This window comes from Bombus pascuorum, chromosome 6 (genome assembly GCF_905332965.1).
Source record: "Bombus pascuorum chromosome 6, iyBomPasc1.1, whole genome shotgun sequence".
NCBI classification, from domain to species: Eukaryota; Metazoa; Arthropoda; class Insecta; order Hymenoptera; family Apidae; genus Bombus; species Bombus pascuorum.
This window is the reverse complement of record NC_083493.1, coordinates 15,758,087-15,767,815: the sequence shown is the minus strand read 5'-3', so window position 1 is coordinate 15,767,815 and position 9,729 is coordinate 15,758,087. Positions and strand designations below refer to the sequence as shown.

The 9,729-nt window shown below is 28.9% G+C and overlaps 1 protein-coding gene across 2 annotated transcripts; it reads right to left on the bottom strand.

Moving 5' to 3' along the window:
* Window positions 1–26: 26 nt before the first annotated feature.
* On the bottom strand, window positions 27–9,408 carry LOC132908108 (histone-lysine N-methyltransferase Suv4-20). 2 transcript variants are annotated; one of them, XM_060961757.1, is made up of 9 exons: window positions 9,084–9,408; window positions 8,055–8,288; window positions 7,807–7,972; window positions 7,554–7,724; window positions 7,342–7,470; window positions 7,051–7,240; window positions 6,568–6,976; window positions 4,736–6,484; window positions 27–4,653 (listed from the first exon to the last, which is right to left on the bottom strand). In XM_060961757.1, the coding sequence occupies exons 2-9, from the start codon at window positions 8,267–8,269 to the stop codon at window positions 4,260–4,262; spliced, it is 3,423 nt and encodes a 1,140-aa protein (XP_060817740.1). In that variant the 5' UTR covers window positions 8,270–8,288; window positions 9,084–9,408; the 3' UTR covers window positions 27–4,259. The 2 variants fall into 2 exon arrangements, with proteins under 2 accessions (XP_060817740.1, XP_060817741.1); XM_060961758.1 differs by lacking the exon at window positions 9,084–9,408 and adding an exon at window positions 8,788–8,987.
* Window positions 9,409–9,729: the final 321 nt, after the last annotated feature.

Sequence of the window (9,729 nt, the reverse complement as noted above, 5' to 3'; positions counted from 1 at the left end):
ATGGAATTGTATATTTTTATACTTACGAGTATTTTTAAAATAATATATTTTCGCAAATTATTAATAAAATTAATAAAATAAGTATCCTGTATCTCGTCTGTCTAGAGCCTAGAGCGGTATTTAATCTTTTCATGATGCGGCATCTTGTTTGTCATATTATTTACGTGTAGCCCATTCATAATTATCAGTAACGCAAAGTTATTATTTTATTAATATGTATTAAATATTAATAAATGTTATTTATTAAGTATTATTGTTTTTTAACCTGTTACGAGGACATTGCAATTTTTGGATCAAGGCAATTGGATATAACAATACATTGGATGTTAAATCTATGCTCTGGATCTCGTCTTTGAAAGAAATAAATTATTTTCAAAATAAATAAATACGATAAGAACGAAAATCGTTGAATTGGATTAAAAAGGTATTATATTATGAGCAACAAATAGAAAACTATACTATTTGTTTTTGTATGGTTCGTTTTACGTACAAGCCTATCCAATTAATGTTTCAAAGTTGTGACACGTGATAAAAGTTTAATATACTTTTACGTTTACTTATTAAATAATAACAAATGGCGTATGTTATTATCGTTATTATTATTATTATTATTATTATTATTATATTAGGTTACGCAATTCATTTATTATCATACCTTAATTTGTAGAAAATAATAATTATAATATACATTTCTATATGTTTCTTTCGATCAATAAAGATAATACAATTACAATAATGATAATAATACATTTACAGGGTACGCCAAGGCTATAAATTCTTTGAATTATTGAAACTAAATCTTAAGCTCTAATTTACAATTAAAGTTACTTTTCAACATGTACATAAGTTTTACGTATGGTAGTTATCGTAGGATTGCACTTTGTAGTTATATAATTTAAGAACAACAAGTACTAAATTTAAAGAGGAAAGTAACGATGCTATTTAACTATGCGATTTTATAATGGCAGTGAGAAAAAAGCTGCCCCATAACGGAAAGCAAAGAACGTTTCTATACTATGCAAAAAAGAAGAAACCACGATTAATATGGGAGACATTGTCCACGTCTCTGTGTATGTTTGTGAACGTACGTTCATTTCTACACATTTGAAAACATAAAAATTTGTTTATGTTCGATGCACATTTTGATCTAACATCGATCGAAACTTCCTATGCCTTCCCTCGCTTATTAAAGATAGGTGCTAAAATTCGATTTAACGAACCGCTATGGATTAATCAGTTTTTTTTTTTTTTTTTTCTTAATACAGTTCCTATACTTTCCAGTCACAAAAAATATGCGTATTTAAATAATCGTCGCTAAAATTTTGACAATAACATTATTTTTCCGGTTTATAACGCAGTGATGTTGCATTAACTTTACTAGTAAAAAGTATACATTATTATTTTATATATACTACTAGCTTTTATACATATATTGACGAAAATCCGAATTAACGCGAATTTTCCTTCATCTTAAAGGATGAAATACACAATTTCAAATCCTCACAATCTGAAATGCTAAAAATCAATTTTGCCGATTCTCTTCTCTTCGTTTTACAATAGACAGATTCTGCTATTTTACAAATCTAGAAATACATGTAGTATGATTTAATAATAATTCGGTCAATGCGATTGGATAATTCGCTAAAATCTTAGAGGAAAACAGTTACTACGATGCTACGTTAGAACAAGAATATTTAATAGAATAATATAGTAGGTTTATCACAAATTTTATATTATATCATAGATCGATTAACGGGCATATTATCGAGGAAAATTACATCTTACTTTATACGATTAAGTCCAAAAGACATAACGTTCTCACATTAATTAAATGCTCTATTACACAATCGAGGAATAGTCGTCGCTGTCAATTAATCTGACGATGTATTAATTTTTAACTGGATATTCCAAACACAATTTCTTTTTCATACATTATCATATTGATCAAATACTGAATTTTATAACTGGTACTTCTTTTGTTCTACTTGAAAGCTTTATTTCCTTGTTGCCGCGTGCATCCTATTAATAAACACAGAACATAAAAGAAATACACACCTATACAATACAAAATGTACAGTAATATACTTGCAACAAATTTGTATAGCTAGGATTATAAGAACTTGTTAGATGAAAATTTAACGATAAGTGATAAAGAAATGTTATGATATTCATTAATGAACAGCGTATGATCAATCTCAATTTACTAATGTTAGTCGCTGTATTTTGCCGCGTCTTAAGTGTATTTCAATTTTCTTCAAGATATTCATTTAACAATCATTACCAGGAAATATAACAACGAAAATGTATGAAAACTAAAACTTACAGTTAACATATATATGGAATAAAAAGAGCACATCTAGTTAACATTTAATACACTAATAAGATTAACGTTAATAACTTGTACGAACTCTGATCGAATGACTTTATATTCACATCTAAAATTAAAATACACTTGAAAAAGCGGCAGATTAGAGCGAGTATCAAAGACAACATCGTCGAATGTGTGTTTTAAAATGTTTACCTTCGCATATCGTAAACGTATAAAAGATATTATTAAAGTTACAAATAAGTAAAATAAGTCAAACAATTACTGCAACTTAAAAATCTACTTTGCGAATATTATTTTTATCATAATTTCACTATACAGGTCCAGTTAATAATAAAAAATAAATAATGATGTTTTGTTATAATATTTTTTAAAGTAAATATTCACATTAATCATGTACGAGTCGCAAAAATTTGATGATATATTTTGTTCGAAAAATATGGAAATCTTAAATATACAGAAACCGTGAGATGGAGTTTTTATGCCACTTAAAGTAAGAAGACGACTTAACAAATTTTGTCTACCAAATTTGTTCAGATCTGAATAATTACTAAAGCTGTATGACTCTCCTAATTAAGCTTTGAGCTACCATCAGTTAGCTTGTTTCATAAACGAAACAACAATCCTACCAATTAGATATAAAATTTTGTTCCTCTAAATACTAAATCAATGTCAGAAACTCTATAGAAAACATAATTACTTGTTTCCTTTAATTTGTTTAATTAACCTTTTCCATTTATTTCACTAAACAAAATTTTCTTATATTTTTCGTTACCGCATGTAAACGATGTATTCGGTATACGATGACACTTATGTGTAATGCGGTTGCTTCATATTCATTTGCATTAATTAAGGCATTGTAATACATCGATATACAGAATACAGTAATGAAATTTTCTTTTACGCGCGCGGTGTGTGTGTGTGTGTGTGTGTGTGTGTTTATCTGCCTGTTTATGTGATTTGTTCATGTATATATACGTGCATGTATATTTATCATTTATGATACATGCGCATATACATACATACGCGCGTACATACAAATAAGCAATATTTACAATTTTTTCACGGTAATCAATCACGCATGTTGAGAACAGCAGTTAATATATGTTACCTAGTATTTAGCTAATTTAATTATTGAATTATTATCATTATCATCATTATTATTTTATTATTATTATAACTATTATAACTATTATACATAGTATAAGAGTATGGATTTTTCTCCTTTGTCCTTATCTACGGAAATAGTACTTAGATACAATTCAACTTATGTTCTTTCCTTGTTTTCAATACAAGAAAATAATCGCTATTTCCTTTATCCTATATATGTGAAATTTTTATATGATATAAATATTTTATTAGTAAAAAATTGTTTAATAATATAAACCCATTAATATTGAAAATAAATTGAAAGTGAAAGACTATAAGTTTTAAAACCAGCTTGCCGTATCGATATTATGTCTGCTCAAATATTATATTAATGAAAAAGATAAAATAAAATACTAATTTTATTATGAATGAATATAGCAATGAACTAATTGTTTATGTGTCATCTATTTTAAATGGAGCTATACAAAATTTTCAAACAAATGTTCATTGAATAACATATGCGTAGATCAATACATGTCGTCTTTTTATTACTGTTTTTCGTTTCTCATTGGAAAAATTTTACTAGGCCTTTAATTATTCGTTGTTAGAAGAATGAGAAGTAAAATAGAATTTAAACAGTAAAAAAAAAATAACACAAAACCAGAACACAATAGTTATATCACCAAATATTTATAAAATTTAACGACAAGCATATCGCTTATCGTTTGAAGTTGTAGAATTACACAGAAATTCACGATGTTACAGGACAAGGAGACCTGTTTTTACATGTCTAAATTGTATTTATAATTTGTTCCAGATGGTACTGAAAATCTATTTATAGTTGTTAAGAATGTGGAAAGTCAATAGTATGTGTTTCATTGCCAAAAATTAAACGTAGCCTTTTCATAGGTGGCGGAGGAGGGTCAAGATTTAATTCACGTTTTTTATGTCGTCTTTCACGATCTCGCGTTTTATGTTTTTTCTTGCGTCTGCTTCTTTCCACACCCTCTACACGTAATACTTCGTATTCAGGTTCATAACTATCTTCACTTAAACTCGTACCCGACTCTACAATGTCTTCTAAAACTGGCGAACGTTTCATGCGAAGAGTAAGTTTTAATCTGCCAGTTCTCTCTGGAGTAGTTGGATACATTTGACAATTAGAACTATTCATCTGCCATTGATACTCAGAAGCAGCTGTTAACTTTTGTGCACTATCGTTACTACAAGCTGATAATCTGCAATGAATAATTCTTCTATGTATAAATTTTATAAAATAACAAATCTTAAAATACAAGTGCAAAATATAAAAATATTTACCTGTTTAGACTTTCGCTATCTATGGAATTTTCTCTTGATTGGCTATTACCATCTGAATCTAACAGTTGATTCTGGTTGCAACTAGCTGGTGGCCATGGTTCTTGTGGAAGTAATACTGGAGGTTCGGCTTTATTGTATTCATCGTTGTATTGCATTTCTTGTAAATGTGATGTAAGACCGGGTGTATGACGAGTTTCTTGTTTACGTCGCATTATCGATGGTATTCTAATATCTTCCAGATTACTTTCTTTCTCACTAAACTCATAAATATCACCTTGAATACCCGAATCGTCGTCTGCTACACCAATTTCAGTAGTCGCTATTTTCTTTCGATCTCTTTTCTGACTTCTTGTTAATCTACATTTTGTCTTTTCTGCTTTGCTACGAGTTTTTGAAATAGACGCAATCATGTTATCAGTCATCTTATGTTCTACTACAGTTTCTAATTCTTCTCTTAGTTCAGAAATTGCGGATTTCTTCTCGCTTAATAGCTTTTTTCTACTTTTATGAGATTTTAATGTTGTGGGCAACGAATCATTTTTTAAAATTGTATTGTGAGTATCCTCTAAATTACATTTGTTAATCTCGCTGTAATCGTTAGTTTCCATTGTACTGAAATTTTCATTATTTTCCCTATAAGGATCTATTCGAGAATTTAGGTTTGTTGTACATGTTTCAATAATTTCAGTGTTTTCAGATTTTATTTCAGATGTTGCAACATTAACTACGTACATATTATTTTTCATGATTATATCATTCTGACAATTTTCTTCGCTATTTTCTATATTCGCATTTTCTTTTACAAAATTTATTTTATCATGTTCATTATTATCTGTAGACTTACTAGATTCTGAAATAAACCTATCAAATTTGTTTGTTTCATTTTCTAGCAAGTATTTCACCAATATGTTTGAATTTGTAGCGTCACTTTTCTTCAAATCTTTGTCAGATGTGTGTATATCAAATGTAGATATTGTATCAGTTTCTATAAAATTCGAATTTGTGGATGATTTGATATGAACTAAAGGTATTTGTTCGTCATTTTTGCAAGAATAATCCTTACTTATGGAATCATAACATTTTTCTTTCTCTTTCTTTAAGAGTTGTTTCTCAAGTTCTAAATATTTTTTGACACAGTTATTTGATTTTATTGGCGTTGTAGAGATATCGTTTATATCTTTGGAATTTTCAACTGAAGACAAATTATAATGACAGGTTCTTGACTGACGATTTTCTTCTGAAATTATCTCACTCTCATTAGCTTTGTGCAAATCATCTAATCGACTTTCAGGCATGGAACTTATATGAACTGAATCACAGGAATTTGTACTATAGTGTTCTTTTTTAGAATTGGAAGTATTAATATTACCTACTGAATTAGAATTAATTTCTATAATAATATCAGGTATTTCTTTTTCATTTATCAATTTGCTATTTAGTTCTTTGTTATTTTTAATGAATGTTAAATCCGAACACTCCCTCTGAAGATTAGAACAAGTTGATTCTTCCAGTACATCATGATGTGAGGTCTGAACATGGCAAACATTATTAGTTTCTTCATTCAAATTACTTTTTGAATGAGTCTTATGTAATCTAGAATACACAATTTCTTCATCTACTCTATCAGAATCTTCTTTACGATGACTTATGTCTTCTAACTCAATATTATTTATTATGGAACCATTTAAACAAGGAGATCCAGCCTTCTCAGAAACTTTATTCTTCTTCGATTCTGTTCTTTTATGAAGTCTGTACATAAAATTTTTAATATATTGACATTTTCGTTTTATGACTATAATTCATAGTTTAAATTATGAAATAAAATATCTCACCTGGATGATCGAAGCGTATGATTTTTAACATTATTCTGATGACCATTATTACTGTCAAATTTAAACAATTGTTTATTTCGTAGATTTCTTGTCACAGAACTTGTAATGGCAGCTGGGTGAGGTCGAGACGTTTGTAATACATTTTCCCCATTATTTGTAATAGGTTGCTGTTGAGCAATATCAGAGAAGCGACATCCTTGTGCAATTAATAACTCTGCATCATATTTTGTTAATCCCTTTCTCCGTAATTCTTTCATGCTAAGACTTTGTGGTGCTACAGCAGCATTACCAACAAGCACTGCATTTCTTTCTGTAAGCGCAGTATCAGCTTGTTGTTTATTGCGACTTAATGGCTGTTGTCTATGTTTCGTGCGATTGATGCGATTATCTGTTTCTCGTAGACGGTATCCTGTAAGAATATTTAATTTCGTGATGAGTATACGTGTACATGGATGTTATTTCAGATTTAGTTCTTAAAAGTACCAGAGGAAAGTTCTTCTCCTGGTTTTTGATTTGCAAATGCTCCAGTTGCCCTCCTCTCACATGTTTCACATTCACAGTAACAGTTACCATCGCCGAAAAAGTCTTCTCCGTAGAAACAAGTAATTTCCTCTCCTACTTCAATATCACGAAGAACTTTAACACAAGCTGTATCTCTTCCCGTTGCCACGAACTATATTTTATACAATTTAATTAGAATAAATTAAAAAACATATAATTAATAAAATATATAATATAATTAGAACAATAATGATCTGTATTTGACTTATTAACCTTGCAGTTAGCTCTGCAGTCATGATTAATATATGCTGCTGGACCTAACCATAACTGCGCACAATTTTTGCGACAACTAAACATAACAGAAAAATCATTTTTTCCTGGATGTAATAATGCTGCTTCCTCCTATAATAACATTTTAGAAGTACAATAAACGAAAACCAATTTTTATATTTTTCTTAATGTCTTATGTATAAGTTTAAACAAACCTTTTCACTAAGTTCTGCGATACAACCAACAAGACAAGATATTTTATCATGTTTTAGCCATTTGCGAGTTGCACAAATTTTGGCACCTTTTTGACCTTCAAGACTATACCTAAAGCATGGTTCTATTGCAAATCCAGAATCTTTATCAAAAACCTTTAAATACCTGTAAATCTATAAAAGTGAAATAAGATTGATACAAAACAAAATTTTATAAAATATCTTAAAAAATTTCTGACTTGCATATATAACTCACATGTTTTTCCAAATTTATTTGTTGTTGTTTAGATTTTGTGTGAGGTAGTCTTGCACCCCAATCACCGCCCATTAATTTTTTATATGTTTTTTCATAATTTTGTGTTTGAATAAATTCACAGATAATTTTACGGAGTTCATCTTTATTTGCTTTTAATGGCCTATACCTTCATTATTAAATAAGTTTTACGTATGTCAATCTCTTGTTATATATTTTATAGATTTAAAATAATATTTAAAAACATATACCTGATATTCATCTTATGAGTAGTAAATCCCAGGTAAGGATCTAACACGAGAGAAGTAGCTAGGTCATCATTGTCAGAAAGTTCTTTAGGTGTCATACCACCACAACTACCAACATTGTTAGGTTGCATCTTTGCAGCCACTAACCCACCTAATCTTCGCTCCTGCTTCCGTATTATAGCTACTGAGCCTTGAATGGATAAGCAATCCACCACCATTCTGTAATCTGTACTTTTACTGCAGAATTAAAAAATTAATTGACAGTTAGTTCAAATAATTAAATGAAAAATTTGTACTATTATTTTAACATGTAAATACATATTTTAAGGATATTGTTATAGAAAATATAATGATTCCATGTAAACCTTTTTGTAATTCACACTCATTTAACTTTTTGAGATATCAACCAACATGTCCCTTTAAATTTTTTCTAGCAATAAAGGTACAAAATAATTTCCTAATACCTTGTATTAAAAATAATAAAATCGACAATATTTATACAACTTTTTTGGTATGAAGAAAGAGTACATATATATAAAAAATATTAACAGTGTTAATTAAATGACATACAATGAAATAAAACATATACAGATTCTTGTACAGGATATATATTAATATCGAATATAATATTTAATTCTTTGGATAAAAATGAAAAAACCAAATAGGGCGTGGAAAATGACAAGTATTTAAAAAGAAGTATTTTCAAAAAAATATATTACTAAAAATTTCGAATTACCGTCATGTCAATTATACCACTCAGTTATTTCATTTCCCTTTCAAGCTAAAAGAAAGGTAAATAGTGAAAGAATATAGATAATAAGAATCTAAAAAACAGTTTATCATGGTAATATGCTATTTTGATAATATAATAGAAATATCTCTGGCGATCATGCTCTGAACGCTAATGGCGCAGACGAGCCAGAGCGCTCCTAGAGGCACGCTGCGCTCCAATTTAATAAGAGAATTTACCTCCTTATTAAGCTACTAAAGAATGGGCAGAATCGTTAAATTTTCGTCAGGCAATATGCGTACCTTTAAGGAGCTCTCCTGATAACAAAAATCACACATTTTGCTAACAATCTCTGACTTTTTTGGTATAAGATGAAGACGCGTTCGGATCTATCATGGCAGATCTACTATAACACATACACTTTCCCTATTTTCGTAATGCAAAGAAGACGATCATCGTATTGAATTTTGCGATTTCTTTACAACACAGATCAAACCCAATGCTTCCTTTATTAAAACAAACAAAAAAACGATAATCATTTAATTGAAAATATAACTGAGAAAACCCATGTTTTGGAACCACAGACTGTCGCGTACGTCATACATGTATATCTTGAATACAACGATCTAGTAACTTTCTTGATTTACTAAACTACATGAATTTCAGTAAAATATTTTAGTTTAGATTTTGTTTTAAACATTTGTGAATAATTTATCCAAAATTATAGTATTCTACCTTTCTACTTTAGTCGAAGAACCAACGTGATACGTATATTATAATGAAAAAAAATTTGATCCACTTTTTTAAAAATCAATCTGAAATAATAAAGTGATCAATTTAGTAATATAGAATTTAAAAGCTGTAGCACTGCGTTTCTATGACAACCGTTTTCTAGCATTCTCTAGTAAAAATATATAATATCAAGACAGCTTCATTGATAGTTTTAGT

What these genes read in the sequence shown, in the direction of transcription:
- LOC132908108 (XM_060961757.1), bottom strand. Translation starts at nt 8,269, where the DNA reads ATGGTGGTGGATTGCTTATCCATTCAAGGCTCAGTAGCTATAATACGG. An exon ending in AAATAAATTTGGAAAAACAT is followed by an intron (nt 7,725 to 7,806) that starts GTGAGTTATATA and finishes TCACTTTTATAG; the next exon opens with ATTTACAGGTATTTAAAGGT. An exon ending in CATACGCTTCGATCATCCAG is followed by an intron (nt 6,485 to 6,567) that starts GTGAGATATTTT and finishes TTTTATGTACAG; the next exon opens with ACTTCATAAAAGAACAGAAT.